Here is a 19839-nt window from a genome sequence, read left to right on the forward strand (position 1 = left end):
CCGCAGGCCCCGGGTGGTCCATCCCCTTCCTAGATGATGTGTGTCCTCAGCTGCATCCAGCCCAGATGGCTGGGGCGAGGGACAGGCCGTCCTTTTAACACTTGAGCTGCTGCCACCTCCTTCCCTTTCCATCCAGCAACGTTCACCTAGCATTTACTGAGTACCTTTCGTCTGCAGGCACTGGGGAATGCAGCTGTGCACAAGAAGGAAGAGTCTGCCCTCAGGGAGTGTATTTCTAGTGGCTTGGAGACTTTCCTCCAAGGTCCTTGTCTCCTGGCCTCGGTCCACCCCCTGGCTGGGAGGCAGGGTGCTGGTTCCCATCCCACTCACCCAGAGCAGGTGGGCACTTTGGAGAAGTGGGCTCCAGGCTGGTGAACTGGGTACTGACATGAGAATTCAATCAGGGAGAGTGTCTGGGCACCTAGTTAATCAGATGTGTGATGCTGGGCTTGTCTCTAACTCTGTCTGGGCCTCAGTCTTCCCATTTGTACACTTCAGATTCCATGATTCCATTTGGCTCTGATATGGGCATTGCCAGACACTCCCTGCCCCAAGAATCGTGGAAAGAGAAGAGGAGCCTACCCCAGAACGCTTTAAGATCTTTCTTTAGACACTCTCTGGGTCTTATTTATTCATTCAAGCATTTATTGAGCATGTATTGTGTGCCAGGCCCTGGACTAGGTGACTGGAACGCAAGGTGATAAAGATTCAAATTAGTGACCCATAAACACCCCATCCGCTGTCTCGCACCCTGCTTGGGGTCAGTGGCGCCTCGTGGGGTCCCAGGCCGAGGCTGTGGGGCGCCCGGGACTCGCGTGTCAGTGCCAGCGGCGCTCTGGGCCACGGTCTGTCTCCTCCCCTTCCTCCTTCTCGGTCCCCTCCTTCTTCCCTCCCCCAAACGCGGCCGCAGCCGCCTCCCACCCGCGGGATCTGGGCGTCCGGCCGCCTGCTCCTGCGTCCGTCGGTCGGCGGGGCAGTCTGTCCGCGCACGGAAAGCCCAGCGCCCGGGCGCGCGGCGGCCGCGGGGCCTGGGAGCAAAAGGGCGCGGAGGCGGGACCGCGGCTCCCTCCCACTCCTGGGGGAGCCCGGGAAGCGGCGGTGCTGAAGCGCGAGCCGGGGAAGGAGGCAGAGCAGAGGAGAGGCGGTGAGAGCGCGGGGCGCAGAGGGACCCCACCCCCGGCTCCTGCAGGGCACCCGCGCGCCAGGTCCGGGCTGGGGAAGGGGGCTGTTACCGCCAGGGCGAGCGAGAGCGAGCGCCGCAGCTCCTGGCTTTGCCCCCTGGGTGACGCGACCCCCGAGGGGCCCTGGGCCGCGCCTGCAGCGCCGCGCGTCCTCGTGCATCCCCGCGCATCCCCACGCACCCCGCATCCACCCAGCAGGGCGCGGGCCGGGAGGAAGGAGACGCGCGGGGAGCTGAGGAGGGGGCGCCCGGGGCAGCGAGTCTCGGAAAACCGCTCCCCCCAGCCCCAGCTCTCCTATCAGGCCTGCCCCCAGGGAACGCGAGCAGGGCGACCCCCTTAGGCCCCCTTGTTGCCCCCCCCCATTGGTTCCCCATTGTTCTCAGCCGAAAGCTCTCCCGGGAAGGGGGGAGGGGGTGCTGCGCTCTCCTCTTAAAGGGCACTCTCCCCTTCTTGTCTCCGGCAGGTCGCGAGCACGAGTGGGGTGGGGCGTGCCCACGGGCCCCCGCCCCCCTCGGCCCCCAGCCCAGCTCCAGAGCAGCAGCCCCCGCCCGCCGACCGGGTGTCGCGCCGCGCCCCTCCCCCACGTGCGTCCTGCGACCCCCCCCAGGCCTGCCAGGACCGGGGCTGGAACGCCCCCTGCAGTCCGCAGGAGCCGTCGGGGGGCGGGGCGGGCGCGAGGCCAGGCGAGCAGCCCCGTGGGAGCCGGGCGCGGGGCAGGTCCGCCCCGGGGGCGCAGAGGGCAGGCTGGGAGCCGGGGTGGCAGGCCGTGCGCGGCCGGAAGGAGGACCGGAGACCTAGAGTAGGGGCGGCTGCCCCACTCCCTCACGGGAGCCGAGGGGACCACGGGATTCACAGCAACGTTTGCTTCTCCCATCATCAGACTTGCTCTCCAGAGCAGCACCCCCTTTGCCTGAGACAGCTCTGGGGGGCAGGGGTCCTGGGAGCCTGGAACCCGCCTCACGCTCCTCCAACTGAGGCTTTGCCCGCCCCCCTCGACAGCCCTTGCCACCCCCTGGGGTGAGAGGAAGTTCGTTGCCTGCTGGCAGGCCCAGGAGGAGCTGGGCCCAGCCGTGGTGGGGACTGGCCCCTGAGGCAGCGGCGGCCATGTCACGGCCCGGCCAGGGCGTGATGGTGCCGGTGAACGGGCTGGGCTTCCCGCCGCAGAACGTGGCCCGGGTGGTGGTGTGGGAGTGGCTGAACGAGCACAGCCGCTGGCGGCCCTACACCGCCACCGTGTGCCACCACATCGAGAACGTGCTCAAGGAGGATGCCCGGGGCTCCGTGGTGCTGGGGCAGGTGGACGCTCAGCTGGTGCCCTACATCATCGACCTGCAGTCCATGCACCAGTTCCGCCAGGACACAGGTGAGCACCCTCTGCCCACCCTCAGGGTCGGGCCGAGACACAGACACCACCGCCGCAGCCACCACCTTCCCATGTAGGATGCTGGAATCCCACCCAGCCTCTCCAAGGAGGGAGTCTGGAACTACAGGAAGGCCATCCTGCTCACCCAACCCCTTGCCCCCACCCAGAAAGGGGACCGTCTCGCCTAGTCCACTTTAGGCTTGGGTTCCAATCCAGCCTCTCGTTTTAGTTGCGGGGTCTCAGGCAAGTAGTGTCACATCTCTGAGCCTCGGTTTCCCCATCTGCAAGCTGGATGGATCAGTCTCACAGCTGTGGGAGGATCAGTAGAATTGTGCTTACTGGGCATAGAACCTAGAAGTGTGTTAGCACTCAATTATTGCAGTTTCAACACATTGCGCTCATTGTCTCACTTGATTTTTCCAACAATGACAGGAAGCAGGTCTTATTATTGTATGATTGTTACTAGTCCCATTTTACAGAGGAAGCAACTGAGTCACACAGAAGTTGAATGATTTAAACTCAGAGCTGGGATTAATTCTAGGGCCAAAGCTCCTAAGTGGTATCCTCTACTGGCTGCAGATATTGGTGGCGTGGGGGGGGATCTGATGAGGAAATGCTGCTGGTAATGATACAGGGTAGGGGGGCATTGGTTGTGTGGATTGTGGTGGTGGAGGTGATGAGGATGGAGAGAATGGTGTTGGTGATTCCATCAGGAATAGAACCGCCACTTGATGGTGGTTCGACGGTGGATGGTTGGGGGGAGATGTCAGTGGTAGTGGTGATGGTTGTGTTGGTGAGTATATTGGTGGTAGTTTGTGGAATGGGTTGTTGGTGGTGTTGATTGTCTTAGTGATATTGGGATGTTATGATGGGGTGGTGATGATGGAGAGAATGATGTTGGTGACAGTCTTGGTGGTTGTGTGGCTGGTAGTGCTAATGGTGGGTGTTTCTTGGTGGTGGTGGTGGTAGTTAGTGGTAGTGGTGATGGTGGTGGTGAGGATTGTGTTGGTAGTGGTATTGGGGTGGTGGGAGTGATGATGGAGGATGATGGTGGCATTCTTAGTGGCTGTGTAGAGTTACTGATGGTAGGTGTTGCTTGGTGGTGATGGTGATGTATCGGGAGTAGCAGGATGGTGGTGTTGACGGTTGCGTTGGTGGTGATGTGTTAGGTAGTGATGGGGATAAGAATGATGAGGTCCCAGTGTCAGCATTTCTTCCGGAGTTTGACCGGAGATTTGCCATCACTGTGGTGATCTTGCTGAGCAGTTGTTGGCCAGTGATCTCTGTAACATGCTTAGTGAGTAGCGGGGGGTTGCAGAGTCCTGCCTCATGGGAGCTGTGGAGAAGCCTTGGCATGTTTGACCCCAAAATCCATCTGATGGAGGTTTGGGGAAGTTCCTGTGAATCCCTGGATGACAGGCTTGGGTACGGTAGGACAGCAAAGCTGTGCTGTCCAATATGGTAACCACTGGCCACCTGTGGCTATTTAAATTTAAGTGAATTAAAATTATATAAAATTGAAAATTCAGTTCTTTGGTCCCACCAGCTATGTTGCATGCGCTCAATAGGCACATGTTTCTCGAGGCGACCACGTTGGACGGCACAGATATAGAACATTTCCATCATCACAGAAATTCTTTGGGCAGCGCTGCTCTAGAACATCACTTGGTACCTACAGGGTGTTTGGCAAGTCTGGAAACACAGGGGAGTTCATAACAAATGGGTTATTGATGTTACATCTCAGAACGGCTTGGTTTCCATCACTCCAGCGGTAACCGTGCTCACTGGCAGTGCCAACCCTTCATGCGTCCCATCACGCAGGATTTTACTGAGCTCCTGAGTGTCAGACCCTGTGCTAAGCACTGGGGATACCCCAGGGAGTGAGACCGATAGGGTTCTTAGCCCCACGAGGTCCCAGTGTAGTTGGGGATACAGATACACTCATAATCACACAGTTCCACCAAGAAGTTCACAGCAGCTCTGAGAGCCTGAAAAAAACCTGGGGGTGGCTAGGGAAGGCTCGTCTGAGGAAGTGATGTTTGAACAGAAGAATGAGTGGGCAGGGCAGCGTTCCCTGCAGGGGGATTAGCCAGTGCAAAGGCCCTAAGGTAGGAAAGAGCAGGCTCCCTCCAAGGCTGTTGTGGTTGGAGTGAGGTGAACAAGAAGATGGTGCAAGAAGAGCCGGGAGCAGGGGCCCATCACACAGGCCTGCTCAGTCCTGAGAAGGGTTTTTATTCTGAGAATAGTGGAAGTCACCATCAAGTCTTTGCACCCGTTCTTGAGGAGCTACTAGTGCCCTGAGGGAGAACTGAGAAGCCCTAGGGCTGGGCGTCCCTTACCCACCCTCTCTGGCTTTTTCTGGAACATTCTCTGGTGGAGGGCAGGGGTCTGATAGCAGGAAGGGGTGGATTTTCTTCTTGGCACAATGATTTGGCATATTCTACGGGTTTGGGACGCTGGAGTGTGGAGATTTTCCAGGGCCTGGCTTTGGGGTGGAGAGCCACAGAAGCAGGGACAGCCCCACCCAAGGCTGCCAAGTTGGTCCCCCTCCCCTTTCGGGGACCCTTTTCTCTTCACCTCGGTTCCTGGCTCCCCAGACTCCCCAACTCCCTCCTATTCTCCCTTCAGGAGACCCCTGACTCTCAGGGGCACCCCTTTTATGGTTCAGCCTCACTGGATCCCCAGCAGTTCAGCTTCTGTCACTTCCTCCTACCCCCTCCCGGAGCTGTTCACTCCACACCTGCCCCTGGTTTGCCGGAAAAGGGAAAAAAAAATACTCATCCCTCAACAGGCTCCTGGGAGCCCGCCAAGACCCCCCAGCGAGGGAGGACTGCCTGGAAACCTATTTGGGCTGGCCGGGGACCTAGGATGCCTGGAAATCTGCTGAGAGGGGAGAGACACGATGTGTCCCCACCAGACACATCATAGTTTTGCTCCCCGCTTCACCCAGGAGCAAAAAAAATGCCAAGAAAGGACATCTTGTCTCCCCAGTTAATGGTCCAGGAAAGAGCCTGGGCCAGCAGGCAGCAGTTTTAGAAGTTCACCAACTTCTAAACCTCAGGCAAGTGTCTACATCTTTCCAGACTTGTTTCCACAACTATAAAATGGCCAAGAGTATCGCCTCACTAGCAGGGGCCTCGCTGACACTGACTGCTCACCCCCCTGTGCCCAGCACGTGCTGAACGAGCGGCATGGAAGGCAGACCTTCAGAGACCTCAGATCTTCAAAAGACTATGGTTCCCATGTACACACACTGAAAACAATATAAGGCAGTAAAACACAAAACTCGCATGTATGTGTGGAAACAGCTGCAGTCTAGATTTTCTAACTAAAATTTTCAGCAAGTTATCAAAGCTGAATTTTAATTTGGGGGAGGATGTAGGGATGTGCCCAGCTTTTGCCAGTGCCTTAACCCAGATCCAGGAGACTTTTTCTGATAGGACCAGAGAGTTCCTAGTTTAGGCTCCACAGACCACTTATTCCCCAGTGCAATTATTTGGCTCTGCCGGTGTAGCATGAAAGCAGCTGTAGACAACATGTAAAAGAATGAGCTTGGTTGTGTCATGATAACATTAGTTATGGATGCTGAAATTTGAATTTCAAATAATTTTCATGTGTCATGGAATGTTCTTCTTTTTTTTTCCCCCATTTAAAAATGTAGAAACCGTTCTTAGCTCGTGGGCCGTACAAAAACAGTTGGTGAATGGATTTGACCCACAGGTTGTAGTTTGCTGACCCTTGCCTGCTCTAACCTGTTCTTAATCTGTCCATGGGGATGCATGTTGAGACTCTCTCCCTGTGGCATCTGCACATGTGTGTGCATGCACACGCACAAGCACCAGCCTGCTTGGGTACCGCCTGGGTACAAAATGCCTGTGCAGCCAACGGAAGAAAGCCCAGGTGTCAGGCTCCGGCCACAGGGGAGAGGCCCGGGCCCTGGCCCCATGGGGACAGCTGTTTATTCAGCCGTTGCCCCTTCACCTCTTCCCTGCTGGGCTGTTTTCACTGCTCCCCACTGGCAGGGTGGGGGGTGCCCCTTGAAGCCCTTCGGGTCAGGAGCCCCGAGTCTGATTCTGGAGCCCTCCCACAGGGAGGGGGCAACGCTGTGCCCCTGGCCACGTGATGGTGGCCAAGAAGCACTGATGGTGGGACCCCAGGCAGAGCCCTGGAGCGGAGAGCCAGAGTTGGCGAGGACAAGGCAGCTCGTTTGCTTCTCGGGCTCTGTGAGCCGCCTTTGTGCTATGACAGAGGTGATCTTGCTGGGCCACGTGCTCCGTTTCCCCCAAAGCCTTCCTCATCTGCCTTTGTCTTGAGCTCAGCCCTCCAACAAACAAACCAAGGTTGCCACAAATGGGGGAAACCCAGGTGGGCACAGCAGCTGGGGGCTGAGGGGTGGGCGCTGTGGGAGGTCACAGTCTCCCCAGGGGACGTTCCCACCCCCTGCCTGTTCGGGCAGTGGTCTCCAAGGGCCTCACCCCATGGCCTGGATTTTCCAGCCAGTCCACACAGCCAGACAGAGCTGTGACTCAGCCACTTCCCAGGCAGTTTCCAGATTCTTCCATAGTTTTGCTCAGCTGGGGGCAGAGGGGAGGGGTGCCTTTCTGACCCCTGTCTCCCATCCTCCTCTCCCTCTGCTGCTGAAAGCACTTGGGGCAGCCGTCTGCCCATTCTGTAGACGGAACAGCTGAGGCCAAGGCCCGACCACAAATGCTCAAGTGTGGCCGCGTCTGCTGCTCCCAAGCTGTCGGTCTGGAGTGACAGGTGGTGCTGGTTTCAGCGTCTCCCAAGCCTGCATCCCTCCCCGGACAGGCTGGGCTCCACTCAGCCTTGGTCCCTGCCCTTCATCTTGACTGGGGACCACCCGAAGGCCCTCGGAGACTGGGTGGGGCCACCCAGAGGGGTGGAGCAGCTATTGCCTATCACCAAGAAAAAGCACCTTCAGAATTTAGACCCCCAAGACAGATCATTGTACAGATGGAGAGACTGAGGCCCAAGGAGGGTGAGTGGTTTGCCCAGATTCACACGGCTAATTAGTCCCAAGCTGGACCAAGAAGCCAGGCCTCCCGGAGCTCAGACAGACCTCGCGGATGACAGACAAGGTGACCTTCAATGCCTCGGCTGAGAGAGTCCCCACCCCCTCCTCCTTGTGAGTTCTCTTGGGGCTCGTTGTCAGGGTCTGTACCAAGGCCGGGACAGCCCCACCACTCCCTGGGAGGCCTCCAGGGCCCGCACCGTGGTTACAGGGAATGCCCCTGGGACCCTCTCCCAGCTAGTCTGAGAGGCCCCTGAACTGGGCCTGAAGCCAGGGGCAAGGAGGACAATAGGGGAGGGGGGCAGGGAGGGGTCCGCCTCATGCTGGCGGCAAGTCCAGCTAGTCCGAAGTGAGCGTCTCCCCATGGCCACCTGCCCTCCTTCCCATCTCCACCACTGCAGACTCATTCTTTTGGCCTCTGGCTGCTTGTGTGGCTCCAGGAACCTCTTTTGATACTGTAAATTCATCGTCACTTTTACTTGACAGTCACTGGTGCCTGCTCAGTACCAGGCTGGGCCCCGGGGATTCAGAGAGGAGGACACCAGGCCCCGGCACAATTCGATTTCAGAGTCTAGTGGGGGTGAAAGGCCTGGGCAGCTCATGGGAACAGCTGTTGAACCCTCAGAGACCAGCAGATAGAGATCTGCATTCCAGCTTGGCCCCTTGCTAGCTGTGTGGCCATGAGCAAGCTCCTCACCCTCTCTGAGCCTTGATTTCCTCATCTGTAAAATGGGGATAAGAACAGTCCCCACCTGAAAAGGTGTGTGTGGTGGGAGTTCAGTGAGATAAGGGAGGGGAAAGCATGGAGACTATTACTTAGCACATAGCAAGCACTCATGCTGGAATAGTTAAAAGATGTAAATGCCTCCTAGGAGAGGAAGAGGTTGCCTGCAGCCAGGTAATGTGGACTGAGACGGAGGGCTTCCTGGAGGAGGGGGCTTCTGAGAGTCAGTATGGTTTGGATAAACAGAACCATAGAAGGAGCAATTCCAGGCAGAGAAAATAGCATGGGCAAAGTCCTGGAGGGGACTCAGGCCTGGAGGGCACGTGGCTGGTGGCCTGCATTTAGGCAGGGAGGAAGTAGGGGAGGCCTCTTGGGGCCCACCAGCACCTGGCAGGTATAGCTGGGCCACCAGCTGCTGCCCTTTAGCGGCTGGGCCCTGGGGGACCCAGAGCCACCCTGCAGGGCCAGCCTCATGAATCACCAGTCCTCTGAGACCCCTGGAGCTGGAGCAGACAAGATGAGGGCCAACGTAGGCACTTCCTTCCAGCACACTGGGGCTGCCCTCCACTGCCCCGTTTTGCAGCGGCGAAGCTGAGGCAGCTGCCCAAACTGGGAGGAGGTGGTCCAGGCTCAGCCCAGGCCCGCCTGACTCCGAGCCCGGCCCCTGCCCATCCCCGCAGCAGCACACCCTGCAGGACCCAGGCTACTCCCAGCACCTTGGACAGCGTCGCCGGCGCTCTGCTCTCGGCCACCAGAGTGGGGGGCGGGGATCCTGGGTGGAATCCTCCCCGCAGCCCCTTTTGCTGTCCTCCTGTGTCCCATCCCCATCCTTTCCTGCTCTCTCCCAGCCTCCCGGCCCCATGCCTTCCCAGGGGAGCTGTGGAGTCTGACCTAGAGACGAGGGAGGCGATGGGAGCTGTGACAGAGAGGTGTGGGGAGTAGAATGGGGGAGGTGATCGGGCAGGTGCAGGGAGGGTGATGAGAGCTGTGGCAGGGAGGAGGGGGGAGGCGATGGGGAGGTGATGGGGCTATGGCTGGAGCTGGTAAAGGCAGGGTGGACTGGGGGGCATGATAAAGGGGGCCTTGATGGGGGAAGGGAAGGAAATGATGACTGTGATGGAGAAGGTGGCAGAAAAGGTAGAAAACCAGTGATGGGGGAGGTGTAGGGTTATAATGGGAGTGGCAATAGGGACAGCAATAGGGAAGGTGAAAGGGGCCATGGTGGGAGAGCAGTGGGGGAGGTGATTGGGAGGTGGTGGGGGCCGTGAGGGAGGAGTGGTGAAGAACATGATAAGGAGTGAAGGGGGACATGTGGGGATTATCATGGGAAGTGACAGAGGAGACTTGCAGGGAGGGTGAGGAGGAGGGGAGGTGAGTGGGGGAGGTGATAGGAGAGGTCATGAGGCGAGCCTGGTCATGGGGGTGCCCCTTGTGGCAGTGGGGTCCCCACCTCCCTCCCCGGTGTGTAGTTCTCAGGGCATGGCTCGTGCCCAGGGCCTCCCAGGCCTTCCCTGCCCCACTCCTGTGACTCCCCGGGCTCCTGCGTCACACCCAGTGGCAGCCACTCCCGAGGTCAGCCTCCAGAGCCCAGGACCTCAGCTGGGGACGTGGGGCCCAAAGCCTGGAACGGGCTGCGTCAGGGAGCTTTGTTGGTGAGGGCCAGCAGTCTTCTGGTTTCCTTCCCGGCAGCTCGCTGAAAATCCTGGGGAGTGGGATGGGCACTGGCTTGTGACTTTGGGTAAAGCACACTCCTTCCCTGAGCCTCAGTTTCCTTACCTGCAATATGGACACAATAGCATCTGTCTCCCGGGGCTGTGGCCAGTGTTAGAGCATTTACTCGTTCTGCAGGAACTTCATGAGCTTAGAACAGTGTGCACAGGACAACGTGCCAGGCGCCATCCTGGACACTAGAGACGCTACCGTGAGCAGCACAGGCATAAACCCCTGCCCCCAAGGAGCTTCTGTTCTGGGAGGTCCCCAGCTCGGGGCTGAGTCCCTGCTCCTGCCTGCCCGCTCTGTTGCTCAGCTCCCCTGGCAAAGCATCTCTCTGTCCTGGAGCCACTCCAGGCTGCTGCCTCCACCTGCCTGGCCGTAGTGGCAGGCCGGTGACGGGTGCAGGAGGGATTCTGGCACAGGGCCCTGGAGCTAACCTCCCTGAAATGCAGAACAAAGGACAAGGCAATCAAAGCAGGCAGCACTGGCAAACAGGACAGTCCTGCCAGCAGCCGTGGCGTAGCTGCCTCCCCGCCCAGTGACAGGCTGGGCCCCACCACCGAGCCTTTGTCCCCTCTCCCTCCAACCGCGAGCAAAGCTAGAGCTTGCCTGAAATCTCCCCAATGCAGAGCCCTCCCCCAGCTTGAGAGTAAGCATTGTCCTCCCCCAGGTTCCTCTGGGGGAGCACTACAATGACAGTCACCAAGTAATGTAGAAATAGGAGTCAGGGGCCCAAATTCAAGCTCTGTCTCTTATTTGCTAGGTGGTCTTGACCAAGTCCCTTCCTCTCCTGGCTCAGTTTCCCCATCTAGACAGAGGTTGCAAATTCAGTTGCTTACAGGGCCTGGGCAGCTAATAGAAATGTGCAAAACAGCTGGGGGATGAGAGACCTGGCTTGTTTTCCAGAACCTGGTATGCTGTAAGTGCTCAGTAAACACTTGGCAAAGGCATGGATGGGGTGCCTTCTGCTGACCGTAGCCAGGGAGATGTGTAAATCCTTGTGGCCACATCTTTGGATATTTAGGGGACTTTTGAAATCCAAACTGTTACATGAATCCACCCTGAGTTTTAAATGTTGATTGTCATTTTTTACATAAATACAGTGTAGAACAAAACCACATCCACCACTCGTTTGCAATCTCCAGCCTAGTTATTTGTAGTATTCAGTAAGGTTCACTCACATGTGTTGGCCATTTGTTCATTCATTCAGCTAACATTTTCTAAGCGCCTGTGCTGCTGACTATGGGAAGCTGCTCAGGTGGCTGGAAACCAGCCCATCTTTGGGGGGCTCCCAGGGTGGAGGGCACACAGGCACCTCAACACCTACAGAGCAGTGTGCTCGAATGGGGGTACTGCAGGTGTGAGCTGCTTTGGAAGCATGAAGAAGGGAGTGATTCTCCCTAAGAATGGCAGGGAAGACTCCAAAAGACAGCACGTGAGCTGAGCTGGGACAACTGAGTAGGAGCCCAGCAAGGAGGAAAACGGAATGGGGTGGGCAGAAGGATATTTCAGACAGAGAAAACAACACATGCAAATGCACTGAGGCATAACCATGCACAGTGTGTTCAAAGAGAGACTAGAAGTTTGACGTGGCTAGAGCATGAGGCCGTGCAGATGGCTTGTGATGGGCCTTGAAGGCTGGGCAAAAGAGATTAGACTGATTCCTAAGGGAACTAGGGAGCTATTGATAGGTGTTGAGAAGTGAAGTGACATGGTCAGATCTGAGTTTGTGAAAGCCCCTCCGGCTGCCACGTGGAGAATGCATAGGGGCACAGGGTGGAAGTTGGGACAGTAGGAAGGAGGTTACTGAAATAGTCTAGGCAAGGAGTAATGGTGGCTTGGACCAGGGTGGAGATAGTGGAGTGGGGAGATGATCAAACCCTGGCTGGGTTAAACCCTGGCTTTGCTACTTAGAAGCTGTGTGACCTTGGGCAAGTCACTACACCTCTCTGTGCCTCTGCATTTGTAAAAGGCAATGACGATAAAATGACACCTGCTGTGTGGATTGAGAGCTGACAACATGAAGCACTTAGAACAGTGCCTGGCACACAGTAGGCCCTTTGTGGGTATTTGCTATTACTACCATTGTGTCCGTTTCACAGCCACACAATGCTCCAGGCAGCCCCTTCCATGCCCTACCCTCCATTCCCACGCTCGACTGTCGCTGCGCTGCCAGGGAATCCAAACCCACGTGTGCAGGATGCCGGGCCGGCTGCGATGTGCGCTCAGCTGGCCTCCGGCTCCCCGCAGCCTCGGGGGTGCAAGAGCCTCTCAAAGCCAACTCAAAGGCGGCAGCTGCTGGACCCTCTCCCCTCCCCCCTTCCCCCACCCCCACCCCAACCCCGCTGCAGCCACTGGGAACTTGGACCAACTTCAAACCTGCAGAAACCGCTAATAGGCCGCAGCTTCGCTTGACGAGTCCCCGGGGAGGGTTCTGATGGCAACAGAACACTGCGGGATTATCGATCGCGGGGCGGCAGCGGGAGGGCACCCTGGGTCCACAGGCTGCAGTTCGCGTCCCGGCCCCACCGTCGCACCAGGCAGACTTCCATGTGCCCTCTAAGAACCTCAGTTTCCCCATGTGCCAAACGGGGCTAATAATAGTGCACGCCCCAGGGCTGCTGCCCGAAGAGGGGGTGATGCAGGTAAGCCCATCCATCATGCAGGCAGATGGGGGGAGCGCTCAGTACGTCAATCATGTCGGTCATTGTCATCGTCATCGTTAGGGGAGCTGGGCCCCCACCCGGAGAATCAGTTGAGGGGCTAGGAGAGGGGTGGCTGTTCCTGAAGGTGGGACACAGTCTGGGGCTCGGCCGTGTCACTTACTCGCTGTGTGACCGCCGTGCCTCAGTTTCTCCCTCCAGACTCTGGGCTTTCGACAACAGAGCAGAGCAGTGAAAGGAGCAGGGCCTTGAGCCAGGCGGCCAGGCAGCCTGGGTTCGGCTTCTGGCTCAGCCACTTGCAGAAAACCCTGGGCCTGATCCTGCACTGCTCTGCGCCTCTGTCTCCTCACCTCTGCAGTGGGGTGGTAACATCCCAACTTTGTTGGGTTGTTGTGAGGATCAAGTGAGTTGATATGAGTCTGGCCAAGTAAGGAGGTTCTCTGCATGTAAGCGATTGTTGATACTTGTAGGGTTGGTGGAGGGTTCGGTAAAATTGCTCACGGGGGGCCTGTCATCTAGTGGGTGCTCAGTTTGTGCTCAGCAACGCCCCCCTGCCCCCCACAAACCCCCCCACCTTGGAGTCTGAGCAGCCCCCAGCCTGCGGCAGGACTCCCCCCACCTGACAGGATGTCCCATGACTGCCTCCCACGGGTCCCCTTCCCGTCAGGGTCCGGGTGCCCCCGAGCTGAGATCACTTCCCTCTGGGCAGCCACCCCCAGAGGGAGGGCTACCCTGCGGGGCCTGAGGCAGGACTGGCCTCAAGACCCCAGCCCAGCCCAGGGAGGAGCTCTTCGGAGGCTGAGGGGCAGGCAGGGGGTCTCAGAGCCCTCTCCCCCCTCCATGGAGTCTGCTCCCTGAAGCCAAGAGTTGGGGGCGAGACACTGACACACCCCACACCCCACCTCCAGGCAGCAGGCTCAGATCAGTACTCTGTTCTCAGGGCAGAAACTGCTCACAGCTAAATAACTGAGAGCAGAGCTGAGGGAGTGAGTTCCTCATCCCTGGAGGTATCCTAGGCTGGGATACCACTTGGCTGAGTTGAACTAGTCCAGGTGATTCTCCTCTCATCCACCCTAGATTTCTCCTCTCTGGGCCTCAGTTTCCTGATCTGTAAAATGGGAAGAATCCTGCCCCCTGCCCCGGGAGGAACCTTGGGAGTTAGTGCAAGGACAGTGCTGAGCACGGCCTCCGGCACATAGTAGGTGCTCAGTGCACAGAAGCACACGGCTACGGTTTTTGCTGTGTTCTATCCCCTGGAGTCTCCTCTCCCCTCTCCTCTGTGACTTCTTCTCACTGGCTCAGTCTCCCTGGATCTACACTTTTATTTCTTTGTGCTCTCAAAGTCCCTCCATCTCTCTGATCTCAACCCTGGGTCCTTCTCCTTGTCTTGGCCTCGGAATTTCCCGTTTTGGGCTTGGCCTCTCTCTGGAAGTCTCTGTGTCTCCCTGCCTCTGCCCTGGGCACGAAGCGGTCACTGGCTGCAGTGACTGTGGCCACCCCCATGCCCAGTCTCAGGGGGCCCAGCTCCTCCAATCTCCCAGCTGGCATTTGGTCAAAGCCCCTTTCCCCGCAGTTCAGCTGGAACAAGATTGGAATTTTTCAGCCAAACATTCTTAGGAAATTGAAGGAGAAGGGGAAAAAAAAAACAAAGGCAGACACACAAAAACAAGCACAAGCCCAGAAATGGATGCGTGCTTGACGCGGGTTCCTAACTGCCATGGGGACTCAGACCCCCTGGCCGGCACAGCTGGGTGCCCTGGGGGCCGGGATGGAGGGGTGCTGCTCAAGGACACCCAGCGGAGTGGGTTGATGGGAAAGACCAGCCTGCCTCCCGGTCCCCAGTCCGCCTCTCAGGCTCAAGAACCTCCAGGCCAGTCTTAGAAACCCATTGTTCTGGCCGAAAATCTAGGCCAAGGCCACGGGGGAGGAGAGTTCCACCGCTCGCCTGGAAATCTCAAGATTGCAGTCCAGGCAGGTCACCAGGGAACCGGCCTGGTACACAGCCAGAGTGGGCCCAAGAGGTGGACGAATGGGCAGGCTGGCGGCCGCGGGCACTGCAGGGTGCAGGGCCCAGCAGGGAGGGCAGCAGCTGCCCTAATTACTCCAGCTCTCCAGGTTCCAATCTCGTTTCAAAAGGACTCCAGGGACACAGCCTTTAATAACTACCAGTAAACAGGCAGGAAAATCAATGCCTGGTGAATAGAGCCCTGGAGAGAGGGATGCTGGGCCAGCTGACCCTGACCTGGCCTGGAGGAGCTCCCAGAGTCCTTTGCTACAGACCTGCCGGTGTTGGCCTTTGGACCCTAACCCCCAATGCACACGCGCACACACACCCCTTAGAACCTTAGAATCCCTTCCAGGGACCCCATGCATGCTTCTCCCATCCCACTCCCCATGAGGCTGCACCTGCTGCAGACCCCAGCCCCCCTCCATCAAGACAACCCCTCCTCTTCCCCACTCCCTCAGAGCCCTTACCTGTGCCAAGAAGGTTGGTCATTTCAGTTGCAAGTGCTTTGTTTATGCCAGGCTCTGTGCTGGGAAAACAGATGTGGATCTGACCTGGTCCTTGTCCTCCACCAAATCATAAGTCAAGGGAGATTAAGAACAAATAATTTAATTATAGGTCAAGGATAGACTTGCAGTAAAAAGCTGTGTATACCAGCTATGGCAACAGGACACATAAAGAGAAGTACTTCCTGGAGGAGGTGGTCATGTGAAGGGTTTTAATGGATGAATAGGAGTTCGCCAAGTGAACAATGGCTAGGGCAGCAGGAAATGAACCAGTCCCAGCGAATGCAGGTAATAATGTATGCAATAGAACAACCATCCCAGCTAACATTCATTGAGGGCTTTCTGTCTGCTAAGTCCTCTGCTAAGCACCTTTGACATGCATTATTTTATTTTGTCCCCAAGTAATCCTATGGGGGAGCTATTAATATCCCCATTTTACAGATGAGGGCACTGAGGCTACATGTGGAGGCAGAATTTGCCCAAGGCATGTGAGACTCCTTAGTTGTTTCTCTCAGCTACTTCACTCTGCACCCGTCACCCCTAACCCTCCCCTGCCTGGCTTGGGACTTGGCACATGGAGGTTGTTAAATCAAGGCAAACTCCCATCCTTCTCCATCCAGTGGGTAACACTTACCAGGAAGTAATGGTGGTACTTCAGGCACGTCAGACCTGGAGACCATCCATCACGACCCCTCGTTTTGCAGATGGGGTGGGAAACTGAGGCACTGAGAGGGGAAGACCAGCCCTCAGGAGTGGAGCAGGAAACAGGACCCAGGCTCTTCCCTCTGGTCCCTCTCAGAGCTGCCCTGCAAGAAGCACCATGGGCAGGGAAGAAATCGATATGCCCACGCTCAATTAAAATGATAAATCAGCCATCCAAGTGAAGCCGCCCCAGGGGCCTGGAGGAGGTTTTCCTCTGGTTGGCTGGAGCGTTATAGGAGCCCAGAGACCTAATAGCCAGTGGCCGGGCTACCAGCCCTCTCTCGCCCGTCAGCAGCTCCAGCTCCGTGCCTCGATTTCCTCAGCTCTCGGGGTCTGGACAGGGGGTAGTCTGTCACCCTTGGGATTCTAGCAGAGAAGACGAAAGAAGAAAAGCTCTTTCAGCCCTAGTTAGGGACTCAAATGAAGGACAATCCGACAGAATCTGTTGTCAGGAGAGAGAAGCCTGAGCAGTGGCGGGGTCGTCAGGAAGGGGTGTGGCTGCAGATCCCTGGGGCAGGTAGATACCTTGCGGGGAGGGGTACCATTTCACAATGGAAACAACCTCATGTCATGAGGACCTACTGTGTGCCAGGCTCTAGCTACAGGTAGGGACACAGCAGTGAACCAAGCTAACAAGGTCCCACGGTGGGAGGAGCCGGAGAAAAAGTACGCAGATTAGTATATTGAGTCACACAGTGCCAAGTGCCATGAAGAGATATAAGGAGGTAAGAGAATGGCAGTGGGAGGGCAGCCGTTTTCCATGGGTGGTTCTGGAAGGTCCTTCCATAAAAGTGACACATGAACAGACACCTGAAAGCAAAGAGGATGGAAGCCCTGAGAACACCTGGGAGTGGAAGGGCCATATCCCAGGTGGAGGGGCGGCAGGTGCAAAGGCCCTGAGGTGGGCTGGGGCTTGGGGTGCTTGAGGAGCAGCAGGGTGGCTGGAGTGGGGTGAGAGAGGGAGTTGGTAGGTGAAGAGTCAGAGAGGAAGACGGGGCCGGATAACGTGAGGCTTGGGGAGTCTAATGGGGACTTTGGCTTTTACTCCAAGGGAGTGGGGAGCGTGACTGACTGGCATTGGAAAGGATCCCTCTGGCTGCTGCGTGCAGAACAGTCTACAAAGGGCAAGGGCAGAAACAGACCAGACAGGAGGCTCCTGCACGTCCAGGCAGCAGAGTGGGGAGACGTGGTCCAGTGCGGGGTGTCTTACAAGGTAGAAATGACTGCATTTACTGACAGATTGGAGGTGGGGTATGAGGTAAGAAGTCAAGAGGAGTTTGGGGGCTGAGCAGTGGGAAGGACGGAGCTGCCAGTAACTGCAGTGGAAGGAGCAGGTTTGGAATGGGGGAGAGCAGAGCTCCGCTTTGGCTGAGCAGAGTGCAGACGCCTGCTGACCACCACGGGGAGTGCCGAGGAGGCTGCTGGGCATGCAAGTCTGGCTCTCGGGGAAGAGCAAGGGACTGGAGATGACAAATTTTGGAATTATTGGAACAGAGGCAGTATTTTTCTCGATTGATCCTCACAACCCCACAAGGAAGATCTGCTCATGCCCACTTTAAAGATGAGGAAATTGAGGCTCGGAGACGTTGAGTCACCTGCCCAGCGGTCACAGAGCTGGAAAGTGGGGGAGTTGGACTTGAAACAAGGCCTGCCTGCCTCTGGGGGCTGGGACCCCACCCAGACCCTGTGCTCTGGGGCTGTTCTCAGTGAGTCCTCCCCAGAGCCCCACAAGAGAGGAGTGGGGTGAGTCATGAATTAGCATCACCCCCATTTTCGAGATGGGGCCACTGAGGCTTAAGGGACTTGCCCACAGCTGAGGACCAGTCAAGTGTGCAGCCTTCCTGCAGGTGTCCTGAAGGAACCGAGCAAGAGTCTCTCCACCCCAGCCCCAACACACAGAGCAGGCTAAAGGCCCTGACAAGTCCTGCAACCTGGACCTTGGTTATCTCTGTTTAACCCAGCGTTTCCTGTGGAGCTTTGCTCTTGGAAGCTCCCAGTGCTTTGGGAAACATGGGGGTAAAGACTCAGTGCCCTCATTTTTTTAAGTGGCAGCATTAATACCCACCTGGCGAAGGTTATCACAGGGTTATTAATTATAAATGAGTTTACCACAGAGCCATGAGTGTGAAAGAGCAGACAGCTGGCAAATGTTTGTGAAGGAAGAAACACACAAACAGTGAAGGAAAACAGGTAAATGAATGGGCAAAGGTGTGGACCACTGTGGGGATGAACAAAAGCCGTGAAGAAATAAAGGAAGACCCAACCCAAAATGAATCAGCATGTGAGCAAGTGGGGGTGAACAGATAAATTAATGCACTGTTGAATTCATTCAGCATATATTAAACACTTACTGAGTGCAGGCATTGGGGCTATAGTAGTGAACAAAAGAAAGTCCCTGCCCTTGTGGCTGAGACACTCTAGTGGGGAGAGAGAAATAGAAAACAAGACAAATAGATAAAATATAAAGTATATCAGAGAAAACAGAGCAGGGAAGGAGGGGGCTGAAAGGAGTGGAGGGGGCAGGGGTATACTTTTAAATAGGATGGTCTTGAATGAAGAAATGAATGTGTGAAAAAAGGAGTGAGCTAAGGAGCAGCATTATGGATAGCTGCAGGCAAGGGTAAAGGAATTTGAAAGAAGTATTGAGTGAATGAACTAATGAATACATGACTTCTGTACTAACATGATTACATAAATACCATGAAAGAATTGTTGAATGAATCAATCATTTAATGAATAGACTGATGAGCCAATTATTGAATGAATGAATGAATGAAATAATGAAGGAAAGAAGGCATGTGTATACCCACCAGTCAGCATGATCTTGGCCTCTGTGGTTCCCTGTCCCTCCCCCTCCCTCTCCCCCAGCCTCCCCCACCAGGGCTGGCCCTGACTACAGTAGTGCTGGTTTTGGGGGGTGGGGTGTGGGGTGCTTGACTACCCTGTCCCTGGTTGGTGCCTTATTGACCCCCCCACTTTATCTTGACATGCCCCTCCCGTTTGTAATCCTTCCCATCCCAGGCCCCCAATCAGCATTGATCACGGCTTCCTCCTACCCTTCTGTGTTGACCCTCCTGCTGTCCCTGCTGTCACCCTCACCCCTGTCCATACTGACCCTCCGGCTTGTGCTGACACCCCCCCCCCCATTGGCAGGAGTTAACCTCTCCCCCACCCCAACGCCACCTGTACTGACCCTCACCCCACCCCCCTTGCGATCCCAGGCACGATGCGGCCGGTGCGGCGCAACTTCTACGACCCGTCGTCGGCGCCGGGCAAGGGCATCGTATGGGAGTGGGAGAACGACGGCGGCGCGTGGACGGCCTACGACATGGACATCTGCATCACCATCCAGAACGCCTACGAGAAGCAGCACCCGTGGCTCGACCTCTCGTCGCTCGGCTTCTGCTACCTCATCTACTTCAACAGCATGTCGCAGATGAACCGCCAGACGCGCCGGCGCCGCCGCCTGCGCCGCCGCCTGGACCTCGCCTACCCGCTCACCGTCGGCTCCATCCCCAAGTCACAGTCGTGGCCCGTGGGCGCCAGCTCGGGCCAGCCCTGCTCGTGCCAGCAGTGCCTGCTGGTCAACAGCACGCGCGCCGCCTCCAACGCCATCCTGGCCTCGCAGCGCCGCAAGGCGCCCCCCGCGCCCCCGCCGCCGCCCCCGGGAGGGCCTCCGGGTGCGCTCTCCGTGCGCCCCAGCGCCACCTTCGCCGGCGCCGCGCTCTGGGCTGCGCCCGCCGTGGGCCCCACCGAGCTGGCGCCGCCCTCCGGGGCGTCCCCGAGGAGCCCGAGCGCCCCCGGCAGCGCGCTCACCCCCGGGCAGAACAACCTCAACCGGCCCGGGCCACCGCGTGCGGCCACCGTGAGCGCGCGAGCCTCCATCCCGCCTGGGTAAGACTAGGCCCGGGGATGGGGGGCGGGGGTAGGGTCTGCCCGCGGGTAGGAGT

The 19839-nt window shown here is 57.3% G+C and overlaps 1 protein-coding gene across 2 annotated transcripts in view; it reads left to right on the plus strand.

The window, feature by feature from the left end:
• The first annotated feature begins 898 nt into the window (after positions 1-898).
• DTX1 (deltex E3 ubiquitin ligase 1) overlaps positions 899-19839 on the plus strand; it is a 34104-nt gene continuing 15163 nt past the window's right edge. The window contains exons 1-3 of one of the 2 annotated variants that reach the window (XM_037816747.1): positions 899-1144; positions 1645-2544; positions 19111-19783. In XM_037816747.1, coding sequence (XP_037672675.1) covers positions 2286-2544; positions 19111-19783 — 932 coding nt within the window. In that variant the 5' untranslated portion in view covers positions 899-1144; positions 1645-2285. The remainder of the gene's footprint in view (positions 1145-1644; positions 2545-19110; positions 19784-19839) is intronic. The other variant, XM_037816748.1, reaches the window with a different exon arrangement.

This window comes from Choloepus didactylus, chromosome 23 (genome assembly GCF_015220235.1).
Source record: "Choloepus didactylus isolate mChoDid1 chromosome 23, mChoDid1.pri, whole genome shotgun sequence".
NCBI classification, from domain to species: domain Eukaryota; kingdom Metazoa; phylum Chordata; class Mammalia; order Pilosa; family Megalonychidae; genus Choloepus; species Choloepus didactylus.